The following is a 23,956-nucleotide window of genomic DNA, read 5'->3' on the forward strand; positions in this document are numbered from 1 at the left end:
ACCCCTGTAAAACCACATCAATAGACTATTTTATTGCATTGATATGCTCTTACATTTTTATAGTTTATTCAACAACAACAAAACCCAAGATATTTAATAAAAATGAGTAAACAACAAGATTACTCTAAAACCCATGTAGGATGAAATAGAGATACCCATTTGAAAGCAGAAGCTGAAATTTACTCCAGGTTTTCCCACACCTGAATCTTACGCTCATCTTAAAATTGATCCATTTCTGGGACAGTCCCCTGCTTTTCTCAGGGTTGCTGTAACATTGTTTGGACGGTGATTTCTAGACCATTAAGGCATTCCTCAAACGTTTCTGAGTCTTCCCAAGTGTTAAGCTTGCTAGTTCATAGGGTGTATAGGACAGCCCTGTAGCTGTGAATCTGTGAAGTCAATATCATTTCCAACCTCCTTTACTGACCACACCTTCACCTTCAAATGGTGATTTCTCAGAGAAAAGGCAAGGGAACCCTGGTTTAAAAAGAAAAAAAAAAAAAGAAGAAGCCAAGTCATGACTCTTCTGTCCAGAACTGGGGCTTCCCGTCTCATCTTGTAAAAACCAATCTTTCACTGGTTGTCAAGTCCCTGCCAGATCTGACTTGCCTCCGTTTCTGTTTCCTCACCCTCCTGTCTTGAAGCTCCCATGGGGCTCCAGTCACACAGGCCTCATCGTTCTGGGCCAGGTGACTCAGAGTGTTTGCATTTACCATATCCTCTGCCTGGAGAACCCCTCTACATATTCACACACCTGGGTTCTCATGCCCTCCAAGGAGAGGTTCAGCCGCCACCTTCCTGGTGAAGCTTTCATCATGCCACTAAAAATGTCAAATGACACCCGCAGCACTCTTGATCCCCACCTGTAAATTTTGATGTTGCATATTGCCTGAGCCTACCTTCTTGTATGTAAGCCCCGTGAAGCCTTTTTTTGGCCAAGTTGTTGCTCACTGCTGTAGTTTCAGTATAGACTTAAACACATGCATGTAGGAGGGACACCCGAGCATGAGTGTTTGTTGAATGAGGGATAGACAAAGAGTAGCATCTAAGTTGAACGAAGTATGTACTTGAATGGAAAAAAAGGAAAAGGATGCATGACCGCTCCTAGGTATGTATGGAGGAGAAGGTTTATTGTAGATATGTGGGAGAGCATAGCCAGAGACTAGAACATCCGGGAGAGCCCAGAATGGACATGACCAGACTGAGGTGGGTCATGTGAGGATATGGAGGAGGGGAAGGGAGAGAGGAAAGAGGGGAACCAGGTGCAGCAGCCAGGAGGCCCAAAGGTACACAGATAGCACTCAACCAAAATGTTTGGATTAAGGAAGGATAGCTAGGAGAAGGGCAGCCTAGCCCCAGGGCTGGAGAAGGTCAGGGTAGGGGGCTGGGTATGCCAGCCAGGAGGACCCTTTAACAGATAGGGACTGAAAGATGCAGGGAGAACCTGGTGGCCAGGTCTATTTTGATATGTTGTATAGGCACCTCAGCCATTTGTCCCAGGTTTGAAACCTAGCAGTACTGAGGAGCATAAAAGAGTGAGTTGACATTACATGACATGGGAAAGACCAGATGTGACATTTGAGAATGCTATTAGCTGTCTCTGTGGAGATGCTGAGGAAACTGTCACACATGCACTTTGGGGGGAATCTTGAGATGTTCATGCATCATTGATAGATTTAGGACTCACTGTATTAAGAAAGGGTGAGGTCCGAGAGGACCTAGAATAGACTGCAGAAGATCCCTTTGACTAGACATGGGCCATGTGAACATCAAGGCAGGCTGAGGACGCTCAAGGACACCAGGCCAGATAAACACACTCAAGACTAAGTACCATCTTCAACTCCTAAAACCTGAAGACGCTGGAAGAAACCTTGAAAACAAATGCAGGGAGGAGAAACACCTTAGGTGTCTAGAAGGGACAAGAGGCAGAGCACCATGAGGAAGGTAAGCAGAGGAGAAAAGTGGGGTGCAACTGCAAAACAGTGTGGAAATTCGCCGAGAGGACGAGCACGGCAGAAGGAATCTATGAGAAGGAAGTCAGTGTGTTTACTGTTTCTGTTCTTAACTGACCTAGCGCAGCAGGAGGAGACAGCATAGCCTGGCCACCAGCAGCCTGAGACTAGGGTTAGGTTTCTGTCAGAAACTGGAAAGCTGCAGGCATTGTTACCACAAATACCTCTTCTCCTTCCTCCTCCTCCTCTGCCATTTAACCTACACCCGTGTAATTCTTCAGTAGCAATATGATACCACATCACTTATCCTTTCTCTGGGGACATGTCTATGAACCCGTCTTCAGGCTCTCTGACCACTGCACTGCCTGTCTGTAGTATGCTAGTGAGTCTACATCAGTGGCGTTTTATATTCTAGGTAGCCTTAACCATCAGCCCTCACCCTTGAGCCTCAGAGTGTCCATCATCCCTCTGGCGTCCACTTGCTCTGGAGCTGTTCTTGATGTTCCAGTAGTTCTCCTAGTAAGTAATCAATTTGACCTTCCCTGCCTCTGTGTTTTGAAGACCGTCAGGGAAAGAGGGAATCACGGTTTTAACAGAAGCATCAAGAGCTCAGATACACAGTACATGGTGCTGCCCTGCAGAAGTGTTTAAACTTAGAACAGGCACAGGAAGAAAACTATTAACAAACGGCCTGCACACAAGAACAATGGCATATAAACATTCCAAGAGATAGGTTTAGCTCTGAGTTGTGGTCATCAGTAAGGTCAACATGTTGTCTCAACTTCAACTTGACACCGGAAGTCATTGAGGCTGTCAGCCACACTGCTAGACCAGAAGAGAGGATAACTGTGATGAGCAGGAATCAGTTCAAGAAACAAAGTCAGAGCTGGTGTGAGGAGGCGCACACCTTTGATTCCAGCATGCCTCAGGAAGAGGCAAGCGGATCTCTGTGAGTTCAAGGCCAGCCTGACCTACATATCAAGTTCCAGGCCAGCCAGGGCTACACAGTGAGACCCTATCTTAAAGAAAAGAACAAGGAAATGAAGCAGGAATGAAGCATGCTCCAGGCATGGATGTGAGGGTGATTCCTTTCAGACATTTATTTTTGAGTGAAATATCTGATATGAGTCCTTCAGACCTTTAAGTAAAAAAATATGATGGGGCCAGGTGGCTTGTCTATTTCTCATTTTCCCCTCCATCATAGGTGGATGTTTAGAGGAATTTCCAAATTTCAGAACACTACTAAAATTGATAAGACAATCCTGATTCGTGCACAGTTAAATGCCTTTGAGCGGTAATTTAATATTCTTGTGATTATGACTTGGCTACATGCATTCACAGTACTTTGTAAACTACAGAGTTACAAATACTAGTTCCTGCCTGGATCAAACAACATGAGCGTGGGTTTAACTCTTTGTAAAAATTCAGTTTGGAAGGAAGGGGCTCTCTGCCTTTTAAACTATGAACAGTTGCCCATCCTTTTCTGACCACTGGGGGGTCACTGCTACATTGTAAATATATTTCATAATTCCTGGGCAAAAGTAATCAGTTTCATAATTAGGACATTACAATCTATACATTGTGATTACTTGAAAATAATAAAGTTATTTTTGAGTAATTTTACTCAAAAATTTGAGTATGGTAATTTGAGGAGTTTTTTCCTTAAAATGAAGTATTATGAAATTCATATTAAGATTTACATGCAAATATTCATCTATAAAGTGGAATTTTTATTATCAAAGCCTGTGTTCCTTAATATTTATAGGTCAACAGTAAAATTTCTTTCCGTGGAATATCTTTGCAAAAGAGGACGGACCCTAAAAAGTAACAGAAATCAGTAAGAAGTGGAACATATTATCAAGTTAGTGGCAAATGTTATTCTGAGCATTTTGCAGTCCTTCAGCCAATTAGTGTTTGTAAGACATCTGCATCCTCCAGAAATGATATCCTCAGAGTCTAAGCAAGGAGAGGCTGCCCAGGGGAAATTAGGTGAACAGCACATGTTTAGTATACTGTTACCAGACAGCTGAAATGTACATGCATGTGTGCATGCAAACGACACACACAGAATTACATGCATGCACGTACAACCTTTTCTGACTTTTAGCGATGACTTGCTGTTCAGAATCTGTGGAATCTCGGTTCACATTCTTGAGAAGCTAGAAAATTTTCTTTTTCATATCCAGTGCCAAACACCTGGCTCAGAGACGGAGGCCTTCCCTGCCGTAGGGGAGCAGAAGGCAGGGCAACAGGTTGGGATGTGGCTCCCAGAAGCTCAGATGCCCACAGTCCAGCCGCAGCTGACTGTTTCTGTAACCTAGGGGAAGGACCTCATGAATCTTCTAGATTTCATATTTCCCAGATGTGTGGCATCTCAGGTGCCTCTCCTCTCCTTCTGGAGGGGATATTTCAGCTCGAGGTAAATTACTAGGCAGAGCCCATGTTAGGCCATTTACATGGTCATATCTGGCACCCTCCCTTTCTACATGAAAGCCAGCAGAAAGGGCTTTCTTGGCCAACTGACTTCTTTCATGTGTTAGCCTTGATGTAGCTCACCCTGGTCTCTAGTTTCCTGTCACATGCCTACAAGCTGTTACTAACAGGCTATCACCCCAGAAGCCCCTATTGGGACAAGAATGAAACCTAAGAAACAGGTGTTGAGAAGTCTGTGGCAGAGGTGTCCATGACGCTCGAATGTCTGACTTAAACGCAAAAGGACAAGGACAGAAAACAGTGAGTAAGCCAGCCTCCTGCCCCAGGAGTGGAGGCCATGAACAGAACAAAAGAAGAGCAGCGTGTGTACAGAACACCCCATGAAGCAGGGCTGGAGTATTCCTTGTGTTTCTAATGTTGAAAAAATTCAGTGTTTTGAATTACAATATCTGCTTTAAGCACATTTCCAGATTCGCAGTAATGCGTCTTTTAACGACAAATGGAACATAATGTTGGGCAAAGATGAGTGGACTCCCCAAACTGCCCGGTGTCTTAAAAGCTGCTGACATTCTGGATTTTCAAATTTTGTGTGACTAGTATGATTCTCTCATAGAAATTTTATTCTTTTATTATTTTTAACAAATTCTCAGAGAGATGTTTAAAAACATGCAATTAAAATATAAAATTTAAAAACATTTTCTGAATCATGTTCCTGCTTTGTGTTCAGGCCGTCGGAGTTGGCCCCAACAAGTCACCTGTCCTCAATGAGTCCATTAAAAACACAGTTGATAACGAAAAGCAGAAAAAGGGGGATTTGTTCCTTGTAGCCACCTTGGGGGAAGGAACAAAGAGGTTCAGTGAGGTCTGAGTGTAAACAGAGGGGAAAAGGAGCATAGCTAAGGTGACCCATCCTGATCAAGGAGACTGTCATCACTGGCCTGACTATGAAATCTCTTTCCAGTGACAAACTCCCTTTTGCCCTTTCTTTCTCTCTCAGTAGGAGTCCTAGGGAAATTCCTTCAGAAGATCTCTACACAGGATGGTGACTCTGAGCCCTCCATGTCCATGTCCATGGCTAGTGAACCTAGTCCAGCCCAGTTTTGATTGGGTTTGTATCAGACGGGTGTCGGGTCAGTTTTCTCATCAAAAGAGTGTGTATTAGTTTCGATGTTGCTGTGTCTCTGTTTCCTGCTTCAAATGAGTCTCTTAATGATAAAAGGAAAACAATAACATGGATATCTCTATACAACAAGTATAGAAACTTTAAAAGGCATCAGCAATAGAGAGAATCAAGCAGAAGAACATCGGGGCTGGGAATCAAGGTGGGCATATGATTATATTAAGGCATTAATAAATTAAATGTAATGGACACATCATTCAAGATCTCTGGGATGCTGCTATTCAGATATTGTACTTGTTAATTTTCTGTTTCTGTGATAAAACACCATGACCAGAAGCATCTTACAGAATGAAGAGTGTATTTGGGCTTCCAGATCCAAAGGCATCAGAGTCTATCATGGTGGAGAGACTTAGCACAAATGGCCCACATGGGGGCAGGAAAAGGAAGCTTAGAGGTTCCATCTCAACCACACTCAGGAAGCAGAGGGCAAACACAAGGGCAGAGACTATTCAAGGCCTGTCTCCAGGGACAGATGTCATCTATTAAGGCTCCATCTCCCAGATATTCCACATCCTCCCCAATTAGTACCGCCATCTGGGGCCAAGTGTTCAATTATCTAAACCTGTGGGGGACATTCATGTGGAAAAACACCTCAGAGACTAAATATAAATATCTGGCATTGCAGATAGAGTGGAGATAATCAGAGCATAAAAATCAAGTTCTGTGAAACAATAGCAGAAATTTCCTCATATCTAAGGAAATTTATGAACCAGTTCTACAGAAGACATTTAGAACCACAACAGCCATGGTTGGATAATAACTTCTCCACATTGTATTGTAAAGACATTAAGCAGGGAAGAGGAGCTTGGACCTGCCTCGTCTGAACATACCAGGTTCTACTGACTCCCCAGGGGAGACTTTGCTTTGGAGGAGGTGGGAATGGGAGAGTGGGTTGTGAGGGAAGGCTCGGGGAGTGGGAGGAAGGAGGACAGGTGTAGATGTAACCAACCGTCTTATTAAATAAGAAACACAGAGCCGATTCAGAGAAGAAAGCCAAGAGGTCAGAGCTAAGAGCCTCACTCTTCCTGCTTCAGCGATCCTCTTCAGCCAAGAGAGCTCTCCGAAAAAGGGACCTACTTCCTGTGTGTATGTCTCTATACAGTCTAGCTGTTCTGCCTTCTCATTGGTTGTAAACCATGCCTCGTCACTGCCTGTCTGTAAAGACTTCCAGGTCTTCTATGGTTGGGATTGAGATTAAAGGCGTGTGTCTCCAATGCTGGCTGTATCCTTTTACACACAGAGATCTACCTAGCTCTGGCTACCAAGTGCTGGGATTAAAGGTTTGCACCACCACCGCCATGCTCTTGATAATGCTCTAATAGCTCTGACCCCCGGGCAACTTTATTTATTAACATACAATTTAAATCATATTTCAGTACAAGTAAAATACCACCATAGACAGGGGAATCCCTGCTGGATATGTAAAATGAATAGAAAAATCTCTTAATGAAAGAAAGAAAGAAAGAAAGAAAGAAAGAAAGAAAGAAAGAAAGAAAGAAAGAAAGAAAGAAAGAAAGAAAGAAAGAAAATTTGCCATTTTTGAGGAGGTTCTCACAATGCAGCTCTGGCTCACTTGACCAGGCTGACCTTAAACTCACAGAAATACATTTGTCTCTGTCTCCTGCCAAGGACTGGGATTAAAGGTGTGTACCATCACTCCCAAGCACATAAAAATCGTTATTTTACAGCTTTTCACCTCACTGAAAATTCCAAAAACACAGAACCAAAAACACCAGAGAGAAGTTTCAAGAAATTCCATGTCCTTACGAAAGCAATCCATCCATGACCTCTTAGTAAAAATGTAAATAAAAACAAACCACAAACCCAAGAAGAAATTTTATAATGAATAATTGCAGTCCCAAAGAAAAGAAGCACCAAGCAAGATTACAGCGGGGAGGAAAGGGATCCACCAAACCTGAGGAAGAGGTGGAGGATATGTGCAAACGAGCACAGAAGACCTCCCCATTTACATTGCACATGCACAGTGAGCACTATTTGCTCCATAAACTGTCAGTTATGCCTGAGGAAGAAGGAGCTTGCTTTTGTTTACCAGTGTTGCTTAGCAACGACTGTTCTATAACTGGATGCTTCAGTTTTACTGGTCAAACCATAGCCTCGCACTTGTGAGAGTCGCAGACTTAGGCTCTGGTTGTTAGACAGTCAGTGGTTAAAAGTTCATCATTTCCTAAAATTACTTAGTGTTGAGTTGATAGAAAGGTGGTGACAGCTATGTTGTCCACCCCGAGGAAGCTCTTCTGCTTTAAGAAGGAGCCGAAAACCCCCTTGGGGTTTTGTGACGGCCCAAGCAGGGCAACGGGATACTTGTCCTGCTTTCACTGTGGAACTGAAGACAGGTACTGCCAGCCTTATGACCCGGAAAATGAATTTCATGAGGCAGTATGCATGGGAAAGCTCAAAGTGGTGGTGCGTCTCCTCAGGAAGAAGCAATTTCATGTGAACGATGAGGATGAAGGGAAACGGTAAGAACACTTGGAAGCTAAGGATGAGGGGCCTTGAGGAAATCGGGTGATGGGAGAAGCCTACTTTTCCTAGCTCTGTTGAGGGCAACAGGAGTGAGGAGAGACCAGCTGTGCTTTCTGGACTACAGTCTCCTTGGTACCCGTGATCACACAGGTCCAGTGTCCAGATCTTCTTCTGGAGCAGGAGAACCATAAGACCAAAGCTCCAGCAGGTTTACTGTCACCCCGTAATTCCCCTATGGAGCATTTTCTTATGGAGCATCGAATACACAATAGAATAATTGAACAAACTATAAAGTAATGGGATTTAATTTCAATGTGCCTAATAAACACAATGTTGTGTAAACTGTAGAAACTACAGAGATCAAGAGTAGTGTTCCTCACAATAGTCTTCCTCCCACCTAAAATCACCCAAAAACATTGAATATGGATCTTTTATCTGTGTGTACTAACATTTATATTCCTAACTGAAAATAACAGAAATAATCTAAACTTGATAGATGGTTGTGTGCTCCTCTTCCTGCTGCTCCTTCATTTTCTTGTTGTTTCTCACTAGTTTCACTCTCCCATCTCTGTAAATTTCTTTTAAGTTCCTTCACTCATTACGTCATCTGTTTCTGAAAGTTTATTCAGTGCGGCCTTGATCAGCCACCATTTTAATAACACAATATGCTGACAAGCTCCAAGTTCTCTGAAAGTTACTTCTGACATCTTTACTTACTTCTGATAGAGGTGAATGGAACTTGCTGTGAATTTCATGATTTACAAATCAACAAACTGTCTTGTTTTCCCAATTTTGGGTTTACTCGAGGTGGCCCACAATGTACTAAATCTCCCTCATGAAATTGATATTAGATACTGACGTTAGGCATAGCATACATCTAATTTCTCTGTATGTTATGAATTTAACTATTATCAAAAATGGGCATTCTTATGTATTTGACTTGAAGTTCCATACTTACTTCCTTTGAACTAAAGTTCCTTAAAAATCAAAGCCAAGTTTGCTGTGCATTTAGATTTTGCTGTTGATAATTTTCAGTTTTTGTCAATAGAACATTTCGTAACTTTCTTTAAAAAATCCAGTAAAAGTCTAGAAATGTTTTATATATATGGATATGTGTATATGTATGTATATGTATATCACATTATATATCACGTTTCACTTAGTAGAGACATCATGCATGGCAAAATGACATGCTATCTTATGTATTAAGAATTGCCTTTAAGTTTTGGCAGTCACTGTTGTACATTATGAATTGTAAGTGACATTTCAATTTTAGCTGAGTTAAAATGTGTGAAAAACCAAATCTCAAGCTCAGTGGTGTGTCATATCTACAATCCCAGCTCTTTGCAGGCTGAGGCAGCAGAAGCATAAATTTATTGTAGAACTTGTCTCAAGTTTTGAAGTGATGTCCTTAGACTCTAAAATTTATACTCCTTAATATATTTACAAAATAGAGATAATGGAACTAACATTGACTTGAAATATGTTTATTATAGTGTTAACATTCATAACTTAAATACCGAAAAGATTGTTAAGTTGTTGTTGAAGAATATTTTCTAATAGTTGCAAAGAATCTAATTGAGTCATCCTAATTTGATAGAAGTATTCCTTTTAACACCCATTTTCTGGACAAGAATTCACAACACAGGAAGGCTGAGATGTAGTTGGTTGATGGTAGTGTCTAGAGTAGAATTTAAACTGAAAATGAGTTCACCCAATAGTCATGTTCTTTTTGTTCAAATAGGCTGCTCTTTACTACGTAGTTCACTAATAGAGCACTTATCTAGGCTGCAACAGCTGTGTGTATTATTCACACTGGGATAAATGATAGTTGCAATAAATTTTTAAATACAGTAAATTATAAGAGCAAATAAAAATAAATTTTGAATGAAGTTAAATATTTTTTATGTGTCTATGGACTTACATACTATATAATATTTATAAATGCCAGAGTGATTGTGTATGTTGATAATAGTGCCTTACAGTTTTCCTTCAAAATGTCTCTCATTCCCACAGAACTGCGCTCCACTTTGCGTGCTTCTATGGGCATATCGATCTGGTTCGTTTTCTGATATTTAAGGACTGTGAGATAAATGCCCTTGATAATCAAATGTCCACACCACTAATGAAGGTATTTCAAAGACTTCAATTTCAGTAATTAAGTTGATCTAAGTGTTTAGAATGAAAGTAAAATTAAAGTCACTTAAATATAAATCATGGTGAAAGCTGGGGGAAGTTTCTTGTGTGTTCTTTAAATTGACAGTGTTTTCCTGGTAACGATATCCACAGGCTGTACAGAGCTGGGAGACAGAGATCGTGTCTGTCCTACTTGATCATGGAGCAGATCCCAATATCAAAGACTGCAACGGAGAAGCAGTGATCCACCATGCAGTGTATGTAGACAGGCCAGATATTGCCAGCAGTCTTCTTGAATTTGGGGGAAACATTGAAGATACTACAAAGGTAAAGATTTTCTAAATTGAATTCCCAAGTATTTGAAAACTATATGCTTTAACAGTTGTCATATCTTGGTCCAATTTTTTTCACGTTTAGAAGTTGAAGTATTACTTGACTGGCACTTTGAAATAACTTGATCGGTATCCATCTAAGTATTGATGTGTTGTTATAGTTTGTTTTTTACCCCCATTGAGTCCAATTCGTGCTGCCCACATACTCTTGGGTATGTGACCATCTCCTGGAGCATGCTCAGTCCACCCAGGCCACACCTTTAAATGAAAAGGACTATCCAGTCCTAGCAGCTATAACTGTCAAGAAGTTCTCAGCTCAGAGCAGAACTTCATGCTAAATTCCTGCTTGCATAATGACATTTTGTGTCACTTGAGCATCCAACGGTCTTCTGAATGTTTTCACGGTGACTGTGATGTCATATGAACATCTACGCTGGTGTGCCCATGAGACACTCTTTGCTTTTGGTCATCCAGTGGACCTGGCTCTTACAAGCTTTAACCTGATCTTCTACAGTGACCCCAGAGACTTGAGAGGAGGTTTATATCAATAAGGTTAGAAAGATGGGTGGGTACAGAAGAGGGGTGCATTTGGAAAGTAGTGAAAGGGAAGGGGTGAATACGATTAAACTGCATTGAATATAGCTCTCAAAATTATTTCCAAAGGGGGAGAAGTAAATGTTAATTTATTGAAATCAGTATTAGAGAATTTAGCTTACTTTTATGGAGCCATGGAAAATATTTATAAAAATAGATAATGGACTAAAAGGATTATTTGACTTACATTTCCAAGTTACTGTGTATTACTGGGCAAAGCACAGAATCAGGATCTTGAGAAAGCTGTTGACATATCATCTATCCTCAAGAGAGGGAGAAATGAATGAGTCCAGGATGCCTGTTTGCTTACTCTGCAGCTATCTCTGTAAAGTCTTACACAGCCATGTTCTGAAACAAGGCTGTGGTGCCACCCACCAGGGCCTGGGTTCTCTTCATTGGTTAGCCATCAAGATAACTTCCTATAGGCAGCTGGGTATAGCTTTGTCTGTGGTATCAGGAACTTGTAATCCTTCCTTCCTCCTCATATCTCCACAGAAACAGAATCAATGGCCTCTTGAAAAACTCAGAATAGGTGTACCCCCAAACTGCCTACATACCAATATCACACCCGTCAAATATCCAATTCCAAAAGCTTCAACACCTACCCAAAATATTGACAAGCTGTGCTGGGATATAAATCACTTCAGGCTGTGGGTGACACTTCACCTTCCAACTGCTATCACAGACGGAATATTTGCAACTGAAGCATGGTACATTGCACTACAAGCACTTGATTTCCACACATCCATTAGTATGCATGCAGCAGAGATTAAAATTTTAGTAAACAATCCCAAGGGCTATGGAACAGCGCAGTCCATTCATAACCTCCGTTTTCTCCAGGAATGCAGTGCACGCTCAATCTCTAGGAGAATTTTTAAAACTATGCTTCATCCTGACTATAACAAATCAAATCATTTTGCTTTTGAGCCCCTATGATGGAATGGTTCCCTGCAGGAGGTACTTCCACAATCCAACCTCCAAGTGTGTTTTATTTGCTAACAAACCAGAGCTGTATTCCCCCATTTCACCTGCTTTGCCGATACAGGTGTTTCAGTCTACTAGCCTTATTTCTTAGTGTTTGATATAAATTTAGGATGTCTGAAGATTCCTTTTCTCCCTTGGCAGTTTGCAGAGCACCACAGGAAGCTAGTACTTGGGTAGGAATCACTGGGTTAGTTCCAGCTTTATTCCTGCTAGTCTTTTCTCCAAAGGATTTGGTGTCTTTTGTAGCAAGATCTTACACTTAAGTGACTGGAGGCAACCAAGAGCACTGGCAGTAGCTCATATTGTTTGGGAAATGTCTGGAACTCCCAAAAAGTCTAGGGAATTTTTACCTGCCTGGCACTGTGTATTTTGTTAGCTGTGCAGTTGGGCAAGGCTTTTTCACCCCTTGTTGCATAACTTCATGTAAATTACAATACATCGTTTTAATCTCACTGATATTGATGATCCTAAAATCACCATAGACTTCCAATATTAATTTTTTAGATAGGGTTTCACTACGTAGCCCAGACTCTCCTAGAAGTCACGATCTTCCTGCAATAATACCCTGCACTCTATTGATGGGATTACGGTTGTGTCTTCATTTCTGAATTCTAATGTTTAAAATACTTTTAAATTATTGCTCTATTTTGATTCCTGCTTAGGTTGTTTTCTAAGGAAAATATAAACCAGAAAGAAAGCAATGCCTTGCCCATCTCTAAAACTTCCATTACACTGATCTGTATGCACTAGCTATAGTACAGTACAGTCACTCAGTAAATTGGACTTAGATGCAATGATGATTAAAATGCAGCAAATACAGAGTATAACAGAGATCCACAACTAGTGAAAATGCAAAGACCAAAGGACCATGGGTGCCTACCACAATCCTACATCTACAATACAACACCCACACTTAAGTTTCGGGTGACCCTGAGAAAGAAAGTTCTGAAAAAACAAACAAACAAACAAAAAAACTCTGAGTTCCAGTGACCAGGATGACTGTTGCAGAAAAGTGTCTTCTAGATACAAAAGGGATAATTCATCTACGAAATCTCAATAATATGGTTGCCTAAAGAAGACGTGCACAAGGAAAACACCAGTTGACCTGCAAACACTTGATAGGGGAAACTTCAAAACTACACTCGTAAATCAAGAGTTGCCCATTATCCATAACTGCTGAGAGTAGAATTCAATTTTCTCCAGGGAGACACTCTAAACTCCTCAATAGTTTATCCAACCACAGTGGCCATGCTTAAACACACACACTTACACATGGACACACACACACACACACACACACACACACACAAACCAACACACATACAGGAAGAGAGAGACAGAGGGGGAGGGAAAGAGAAAAGGAGAGGCAGAGACATAAAAAAGAGAGTCTGCTCACATTACATGGAACCAGTAGGTTGTACATAATACACATGTGTGTGACAGTAATAAAAAACAGGTCCTGAATTTCAGAGGGAGTTAGGGGGAGTTGGAGGAGTGAGGGTGTAGAAACTATGTAAATACAGATCTCGTGTAGGAAATTGTCTAAAGATAATATAAATAAAAAACATTTTAAAAATGTACTGGATTTTCTAAACACTAAGACCGTTTTCAACTTGTAACAGGACAGAATACATTTCAAGGTAAGCAATCAAAGATTCTTTGAGTTGGGCGGTGGTGGCACACGCCTTTAATTCCAGCACTGGGAGGCAGAGACAGGCGGATCTTTGTGAGAAAAAAAAAAAAAAAAAAGATTCTTTGAGATCTTACTCATTTTGAGGTCATTTCTTTGGTGACCTGTTCTGAGCAAGAGGCAGACTCTGAGAATTGTGCCTGTGAAACAACTTCTGCTGTTGCTGACTGATATTTGCCCCACAGAAGATTTGCCAAACAGTACTTCAGAAATCAGGTTTTAAATACTGGACAATTCCATAGTTTTGTCATCGTCCTTAATTGAATTTTTCTGTTGGGAAATGCTACATCTGCCACATAACTGTCTTTTGAAATACAGGAGAATTTCTGACATGGAAAAGACAATTTTGCTCATCCATGCAACTTAGGATCTAACACCTTTGCCACTGTGTGTCGCTGTGTGTCTCTTCAGATAAACTCTGAGGGGAGAGTGCCATGGCTTCAAAGTACCATGACAACTTCTGTGACAGGAACCACAGGTCCATGGGTGTCACATGAGTTCTGTAATGGACTAGAGGACTTTGTGACAACCGTAGCCATGGTTAGAACATTGCAATCTTGAGGATCGTTAGCAGGTGCATTAGGCTAATAAGGAAAAGACTACTTGCGGTCAAGTCTATGGTAAACATTACGATCACAGGGCTACATATATGATTTTCAGTTCAGTTGTGAAATATGCGGTATTGTGAATGATTAATTGATATCATTACAGGATGGGTTGACCCCTCTGCTGCTAGCACTCCGAGAAAGGAAACCCCGCATGGCAGCATACCTAATCACACACGGTGCGAATCTTCACGTATCTGATCAATATCTAAGGTACTACACTTTGCATTTTTAAAACACTACTTGTGTTGAAAATAGTCTAGAATAGTAAAAATCATTCATTTCAAATGTGTTATGGGACTAGATTAGAAAAAGTCAATAAAACATCAGTTACATATCTAAAAATATCTATTACATGAAATGGTTATGCCAAAGAACGATAGTCAGGTTCATATTCCCTTTCATAATGAGAGGTTTTTATTTTGATTTTTATTTTGACTGCCATATGATCTTCTATGAGTTGATAGCATTTATATTAGATTGTACATTTACAGTGTCAGTTCCAGTGTTTTCAAGTTTGCAATCACACAACCTTGTGAATACCCTTTAATCTTCAAATACTTTTGGTGGTGTGCAGAGAAGGATGATACATGAATGGTAGTTGTAAACTTACATATATGGCATGATATTAGTATCAGGAATTGAAAACATTCATTTTTAACATTAAAATTATTTGATAACATTATTACTATCATTTTACGCAAATTGCGATTCCATATTTAACAGTGAATTGTATTTTAATAGAATAGGAAGGAAATGGTGTTCTTTTTCATATAAAGCTTTCTGTACTTCTGGTCAATTTTCTCCAAACAGTTATTCACCATAAACAATTTAAAATACAAATTCTACTCTATAAAGTATCATAGTGGGCTAAGAAGTTTTCTGCTTGTTTTCTAGTTTTAGCCTTGGACATATTTTAGGAATCTGAACTCTGCTTTCAGGATGCTTAAGGCTACTTAGTTAATGGTCCATTCTACACACAAAGGCCTTATACTTAGATGGTAAAATGTATACAGTTCACCATTTAAGTAATTGAATTGCCTCTGTCATTCTAGAACAACACTCATGTATGCTGTTAGATGGGATTGTGAAATTATGGTTGAAATTTTACTGAAGAAAGGTGTTGATCACCAGTTAAAGGACACATTTGGATGGAGTGCTCTTTATTATGCCATTATGGGGAAACGCAAAACATAAGTCCAAAAGTTAAAACGCTAATTGAAACTAAATTTAGACATGAAATATTTACCAATGTTGTATTTTAACCAAGCGTGACTTCATTATTTAAATGCTTTTGGAATGGAAGCATTTTAGTCAACTCCACTTGCCATGAGACAAGCAAAGGGATAGATTGGTCAGAATAGCAACGGGTGTGCAAGAGTCTTAATCTCAAGACTGATCTATGATGATGCTGAGAATCACACTCAGGGGCTTGAATGTATGAGGCGTTTATTTTACCACTCAACTTCATGGCTAAACTCTCTTTTGGAAGCCTTAATATCTTTATCTTTCAAGATCCCAGCATGCTCTGGTCGTTCCAAAAATAAAGCAATGCATGGCACAGAATTTTAGTTTTTGAGTTACTTCTTTGAATCTAAACATTTGTAGTTTGATAGAAAATCTTCACACTTATCTTCCAAATATTTCATCGAACTTATTACCTGAATGCTCAACAATCTAACATGCTCCCTCAGTCCAAGAAAGTAAAAATTCCTACATATATCAGATAGATATGGCATACATAAGGAAAACTTAGGAAGCATTTATTCATGGGGATTTAATGTGATTACACCTGTCTTTTAGTCCAGTGTTAAATAAACTTGATTATCAGGTTGTACCTACTGATCTGTATCTTTATCATAATAGTTATGGAGCCATGAGGAAAGGGTAGTTGAAAATTCAACTATGTGCTTGAAAATTCAAATTTTCTCCTAATATAACAGTGTTCTCTGGCAGCTAAAACTCTTAAGATTTCTCCAAAGCTGTTGCTAGGCATCTGAACCTTATCACTTATTCAAAGCACTCCAGTATCCTAGAAGACCATCATGGCACGATACTTTGGAGGAGTCTCTCTTTTCAGCCATCAAATGGGTTTGCAGATATACTAAATTATCCCATGAATCCAAGCACTTGCAGAAAGAGGCCAGAGCTTGCTTTCTTTCATAGTAATCTGTAGGCAAGGGTTCCTTTGTATCATCCTCTGTAGCACAATCTGTGTTTGTGACAGACCTCTAGCGCCTTTCCCAGGGAAGATGACAGAAAGTGCTTTTTCTGTGAAAAGGAACATTTTTCAAGATACTTGAATCTTTACCTCAAGATTTCAGGATATTTCACAACTCTGCCTCAGAAGGAAGACACGGAATACAATTCTGTGAATCTAAATTATATTAACTGTATTCAGTATTTAAGCCCCATCACAGCCCATGAGTATACTTATAACATGTATAAAAAATGATTTTTGTCTTCCATGTAGGTTGATGGTAAGCATGGCGATTCAGGATCATTATGACAAAACTCAGATCATTGTTTCCTTCTTGGCTAAAGGAAGACCAGCAATAGAGCAACCTATGTCTTGGAATTCATTAGTGTTCTCACCATGGGCTTACTCTTTATTTCAGTAATATCAAATTCTGAATTCTGTAGCATTTGATAATAGGTCCATTCATGAATTACAGAGTGCTTTCATTTAGGGTTCTAATCAGATCAAGACTGAGAAGCAAGTTAGATACTGCTTTGCTATTTCTGTGCCTGTTTTTAGGTGGTGAAATTTTCATAGCAAACTTTTAAACTAAAGTAGGGAAATCCTGAGTTTTGGAAACTTAAGTTGGAGCCTAAGGAAACACTTTCCCAGAGCAAGAATACTTAGGACTCCTTCCTATATTAGGGCATTTTCCATCCTGTCAAGATAATCCAGATGATTTGAACCATAGTAAATCTACACCATCTCACACTGTTCTTTCCTTCTAAAATGAGACACTTTGTAAAATCTTTTAGAACTAATAAATTTGAAGGGTATGTCCAGATGACTTGATGGAATCTTATATTGTCTTTGAAATATCTTAAATATTTAATATATTGATAAATGGTTTTCCATCCATATTAAAATAATAACGTTGTTTACCACCATTTCCATACTTGGCAGAAAAATTGAGATTATTCAGCACAACTTACTTCTCTGGAGACAACAAAATACCTTCACACGTAAGTCTTTTGAAGTTTCCTTCTCTGTAGCCCTTCTTTAGATTAAAAATGTTGCATTTAGAATTTTTCAATTCTCTGTAATTAGATATTATCTGGGTATATACCCAAGAATGGTGTAGCTGGATCTTGAGGTGGATCCATAACCAGCTTCTTGAATAATGGTCAAACAGATTTCCATAGTGGTTATATGTTTATATGCCCTTACCTTTGGGTGAGTGGATGAGTGTTCCCCTTCCCCTTCACTCACAAAGAGCAGTTTTTATTTTTAAAATGCATTTAAATTATGATAGAATTAATATCCTTTCCTCCTTTCCATTCCTCTCTCCAGCTCCTCCTAGGCAGTTTTAAAAACCAAGTGCCTATTGGCGGCTGAATTGTTTAAGAAATTAGTTGTATGAAACTGCTTGGTTAAAAAGTTTCTCAGATTTGCACCAGAATTACATACTTGCATGTAAAAATATTTTTTAAATTACCATACTGTGATGAGATGCCAGCCTCTCCCCAGCCCACAGCACATTTTAGTGTACTTCATACATTTTTTTTTCTAAAAATGTTGACATAGTGTCTACTTCATTAATAGTTCCACTACACTGTATTGTAATTCATTTTATTTGTTTATTTTATTTCATGTGTGAGTGCTTTTGCCTGCATGTACACCAGGCATGTGCACCATGTTCATGTCTGGTGCTTGTGGGAGAGAGAAGATGGTGTTGTATTCTTTGGAACTGGAGTTACAGGTGATTGTAAAATACCACATAGGTTCTGAGAGCAGAACACAGGTCCTCTTGAAGAGCAAAGCATGCTGTTAACTTCTAAGTTGTCTTCTTAGCTACCCACACACATTATAAAAAAAAAAAACACATTATTTTCTCACAGTAAAAATGAATGCATTGCAGTAAGTGAACACAATTACTTTGTTATACATATCATAAAAAACATGATTTGTATGGCTAAACAAGACACAATATTCAATCCTTTTATGATTTCCTTTCCTGTGTATGTTATTAAAGGAATGTTTTCTTTTCTATAGATTTTAACTAAAGTACAATTAGATCACTTTCCCACTTCCCTTTCTTCCCTCCAGCACTCTCCCCACACTCCCGCTTCTTCCATGTCCCTGCAGGTCTCAAATTGATAGTCTCTTCTTCCCTTATAATTACTCTTCAATGCACTCATTCACACACAGAGACACAAATGTGTAACTACAACCTACTGAGTTCAGTTTTCTTGTTTGTAGTTACATGGTTTCAGTGCTGACTACAATTTCATCAGTCAAGCAATTAGGGGTTCCTGTCTGAGAGAGACTCACTATCCCTATCTCAGCAGTCATTAGTTTCCTGCAATTCCTTGTCCAGGAGCATGGCCCTCAGAGATTCCTCCCTACTTCTTCCTTAGCATGTCTATTGATATTGTCTCTGTTCAGATCTTGTTAATGTAGCCATTTCCATGAGAGACTGTTTCACAGCAGACTTCCTGATGTTTGCAGTCTTTCCCTCTGCCTGTTCTGTGATGTTCCCTGAGCTAGCTCAGACTGGGATCCCTAGACTCTGCTGATCTCTGCTTCATGTCTACATTCTGGTGTGGGACTCAAGAGAATCTTGATGAAGGAGTCAGTGGGTCATCTTTATCTTCTCAGAAAAATAGCTATTAGATTAATTAGTTCTTTGTACAGTTTTCTTTTTTCTATTTAATTCATTTACTTTTTATTATTTCTTACTATCTACTGTTTGGGGGTTTGGTTTGTTCTTGTTTGTTTTTCTTCAAATTCTTGACTTGGATCATTAGGTCATTTATTTGTTTATATGCATACTGGAGTTTATTTTGCTGTCAATTTTAACTTTTATGACTCAAGGGTTGCATACTGTACATGGCATTATTTCAATTTTCCGTATTTCTTAAAGTTTCCTTTGTCTCTAGGCATATGCTCTATTTAAGAGAAGCCTCTTTGTGCTGCTGAGTGGAATATATATTCTTTGGTGTTGAGGTGGAATATTTAATTGTTGGTTAGGTGAATTGAAGGAAGAAGTCATTTAATTCTGAGATTGTATGTATTTGGGCTGGATGACCAATCAATTGGAAAAATCGGTGTTTGCAATCACATAATGTTATTGCGTCTGTGTTGATCTGTGCCTTTTGTTCCATTAGGTTTCTTGTGAAGTTGGGTGCACCTGCATATATATATGTGTGTGTGTGTGTGTGTGTGTGTGTGTGTGTGTGTGTGTGTAAGTATTCTATTTTGTATTTGTTGACACTTTAATTAGTATGAAGTGCACATCTTTGTCTCTTCTGCTTCATTTTAGTTTGAAAATGATTTTTCAGGTATGCCGACACCTGCTTGCTTCCTGACAATGTTTGCTTAGAATACATTTTGAGAATACATTTTGCATCCATTCATTGTAAGAGGGTGCTTGACTTTTAAACTAAGATGGGACTTTTCATAGACAATAGATAGTTGGATTTTGTTTCTTAATTTGTCTAGGTAGCCTTTGTCTTTTGACTGGAGTGTTGAGGCCATTGATATCTGGATTCGTTATTGGAAGTTGTACCTAGATTGCAGCGTTTTATTTTCCTGTTGTTTTGTGTTGTTAGATGCCCTTTGTATTTCCTTAAATTATAGCTTTGCTTGTTTTCTTTCTAAAAGTCTCCTCTTGTACTTACTCCTCTCTTCAGTTAGAAGTATTACATTTAGTAGTCTGTTTAGAATTTATTATTTGCTATGACTGTTTCAGGCTGCTTGTATCATGGAAGTGTTTCCTCTTCAGCTATGGCAGACAGATTCACTGGGCACATGAGTCCTGGTTGACATGCATGGCCTTGTAGTATTTGAAGTTCATTGCTTCAGGCTCTTCTGCTTTTCAGAGTTTTATTTAATAATTCAGCTGTTGCCCTGGGCATGTTCATTTCTAAATGACTTGTATACTTTCTTTTCTTAAGCTTTCAATATTTTTCCTAGTCTTGTATATTTGGTGGTGTTACTATCATATGCTTTGGAGTTTTCTTTTTCTGATCTTGTCTGGTTGGGTTTTGTTTGATTCTTGTATCAGTGTGTGTATATATTTCCTTACTTGGATGAAGAATTCCTCTGTGATCTTTCTATTAATCTTGTCTATGCTATTGATTGAGAATACTGTTTCCTCATGTATGCCAATAGAATTCAAAGATTTGAGCCTTTGATAGTATCTCAAATTTCTTGCCTGGTCTTCTAGCATGGCTTTTTTTCTTTCTTTTTTTTATATTATTGCTAATTAATTATAGATTTTCTACTTTTTCTTTAGATTCTCATATTCTATCTTTTGTTTGATTTGTTATATTGGTAAGGTTTTTCTCTGAACTTTCTAATTGGGATGCTGAAATTTTTAGTATTATATCTATTGCAGCCATTGATCTGGACCTAGTCTTCTGTGTATGGTGACAGCCACAAACAAAAAATGTGGGGGCAGAACAGGGAAGAAGTGACTTACCCAGAAAAGGTTGTGATATATTGTGTACTCTAATAAAATTTGCTTGAAGATAAGAGGACAGAACAAGCCACTAGATTAAATATAGAGGTCAGGCAGTGGTGCCACACGTCTTTAATCCTAGCACTCGGGAGGCAGAGATCCATCTGGATCTCTGTGAGTTATATCCACCTTGGACTACATGAGATTTAATCAGTCTAGGAGAGAAACAGAGCCAAGCAGTGGTGGCACCAACCCTTAATCCCATTACTGGGAAGTCACATGCCTTTAATCCCAACACTAGGAAGGAAGTGATGGCTGGGTGGAGAAAGGTATATAAGGCATGAGGAGACAGGAACTAAAGGTTTTTTGGCTGGAACACCTTTTGTCTAGAGGCTTTTCAGCTGGAGAGCTTTCAGCTGAGGACTCAGAGGCATTCAGTCAGAGGATTCCTGGAAATGGCGAGGTTAGACTTGGCTATGACTTGTTTCTTTGTTTCTCTGATCTTTCAGCATTTTCCCCAATATCTGGCTCCATTTTTTTTTAATTAAAATAACATTTAGGATTCCTGCAACAGAGGGTTCACAGCTTTGGGTCTGGAATAGGATTGTTGGCTTCCAGAGAAAATGAAATAGCCACCTAGCTAGCAAAGGTAGCTAGGAAACATGGTGGCCATGCCTGCTGCATTTCTCAAGCAAGGCATGTAGGTTTGGAGATAGTAGTAGGAGATAATAGGATGGGAAATGGAAAAAGAGAATTGCCCAACAATGGTGGCTCACAAACAAAGAGGGTTGTCAGCTTGGATCTGGAGCAGGTGTGAGTTTACTGAGGGCAGTTTTTTGGGGGGTGACAGAAAAAAAGAGACTTATTCAATAAAGGTGGCACAAAACCTAAAAGAATGGTAATTTTGTATTCAAATTCTTTCATTTAAACAAATACATCATATAGTGTTACTGAAATGTTTATATACATGGTTATTACTTCTGGCTCTACTGTATGGCAACGGTCTGGTTCCTAAATGTATAATTAGAAATTAATATTCTTATCTGTGAGGTGTTGAACTCAAGGTTTCATACTTTAAGAAGGAGGTACTCTATGTATTTGCTACTCCAATGACCCTATTTTTATTTTTATTTTTGTTTATTTTTGTCTTCCTGCTTTGTGTTGCCAAACTGACCCTTGACTGCCAAAAGGCAATCTCCAGAGGTCATACTTTTCCAAACTGTAGTCAAGTCTTTCACATGATTTTTTCCCATATGCAGTAACCTTTAGAATGTGAATACTACAGATGAAGCAAATCATGAACCTCTTCTTTGGGGAAAAAAAGAAGAAACTAGTCTACTAATTCCAGATTTAAATTCTGTTTTTATTGTGTGTGGTTAATATCTATAGTGTTTATCAGTAAATATGAAGCCACTCATACACCAGAGAATACTTGACTATCCATCCACAACCCCATTTTAACTTTTACCCTATTTTTGCAAGACAGGTGCTCTGCCACTTGGGCACATTTCTAGTCTTCATTTTCCATGGGAAGATACTTTCTCAAGGGTAATGTCAATAGGATCTCACCATGTGTGGTCTTTCTTATTTTATATAAAAGGAGAACTGTAGACAAAATTCTAAATGGTCTTAGTAAATAAGAAACACAGAGCCAAATACAGAGTTAAAAGTTCAAGAGATCAGAGCACTAGTGAAGAGCCAAGACAGCCTTATCTTAGTACCTGGCTGCTGTCTCTTCTCTAGAGAGAGAGACCTTCTTCCTGTGTGACTTGTCTTTTTATTGCCTTTCTGTTCTGCCTTCTCATTGGCTCTAAACCCAACCACATGACTTCCCTGTCACTGCCTGTCTATACAGACCTCCAGGTCTCTATGGTTGGTACTGGGATTAAAGGTTCAGGTCACCACTCCTTGGCTGTGTCCTTGACCACACAGAGACTCTGCCTGCCATGGGATTGGATTAAGGGTATGTGCCACCACCACCTGACTTCTGCTTAATGGCTCGGTTTTACTTCTGATCTCCAGGCATCTTTATTAACATACAAATAAAATTGCATTTCAGCACAAATAAAATACCACCATAGGGAACTAGGTTTCTATCCCAGTAGAAAGACCTTAAGTGAGTTATTAAGTGATATATATGTAGATACCTACATATGGATTGATAGTTTTATAATAAACAAACCTCCAAAGCAACTTTCTCTGACCTAGCCTTCCTAGTACATACTTTTAATCTTCTGTATTTTAGCCATGTGCAGAATAGATATATTCTTAAGGAGGGGATCTTACCAGTAGTTATGTCCAAAGGTGACAAGAGCAATTGAGTTTCTACCTTATTGCATCATAGGTAAGTATGAGAACTACACCATATCTAAAAGAGCTCATTAGAACCTAACCACAGAGGAGATCGGGAGGGTAGGCAGCATTGATTTCACCTTACCTCTCTTTTCTGATACCTTGCAAGTCTTTGTGAGAAACCTTGTCCAGATAGGTTTCCATAATTTTAGGGGAGATTGATAAGTACAATGATCATTGCCTCAGGTTCTCTCTGATAGGTTGTTTCATCCCTACCTGAAGGACTGCAGCTGTGTATCTGGGGAATATTTGTTGTGTTATAACAAAAAAATATTTATGCTGTCTTCAAATTGATCCTGGTACCGTTCTTCCAGAAAACTACTCTCTTTGTTATTTATTTATGATAGGCAATGATTCTGGCAATGACACTATTTGCCACTAGTTGGAATTGTTGTCAGTATACATGGTCACCTACTTTGAGGTATCAAATGCTGATAATTTCTTTCATTCTTTTATTCAATAAATCCAAACGAGGTGAAGATTTCCTGATGCATTTGTTATATTCCAGTACCATAGTTATTATTTACCCTAGAAGATTTTTTACTCTAGAAGATTTACCCTATGATATTTTAT

At 39.2% G+C, this 23,956-nt stretch overlaps 2 protein-coding genes across 2 annotated transcripts in view; one reads left to right on the forward strand and one right to left on the reverse strand.

The window, feature by feature from the left end:
* The window catches only part of LOC131912912 (LHFPL tetraspan subfamily member 6 protein-like), a 71,888-nt gene that overhangs the window by 15,612 nt on the left and 32,320 nt on the right, over positions 1-23,956 (reverse strand). The window lies entirely within an intron of this gene.
* LOC131912782 (ankyrin repeat domain-containing protein 7-like) lies at positions 7,677-15,587 on the forward strand. Its single transcript, XM_059265063.1, has 5 exons — positions 7,677-8,045; positions 10,066-10,180; positions 10,339-10,512; positions 14,497-14,603; positions 15,446-15,587. The coding sequence occupies exons 1-5, from the start codon at positions 7,795-7,797 to the stop codon at positions 15,585-15,587; spliced, it is 789 nt and encodes a 262-aa protein (XP_059121046.1). The 5' UTR covers positions 7,677-7,794.

This window comes from Peromyscus eremicus, chromosome 6 (genome assembly GCF_949786415.1).
Source record: "Peromyscus eremicus chromosome 6, PerEre_H2_v1, whole genome shotgun sequence".
Lineage (NCBI taxonomy): Eukaryota > Metazoa > Chordata > Mammalia > Rodentia > Cricetidae > Peromyscus > Peromyscus eremicus.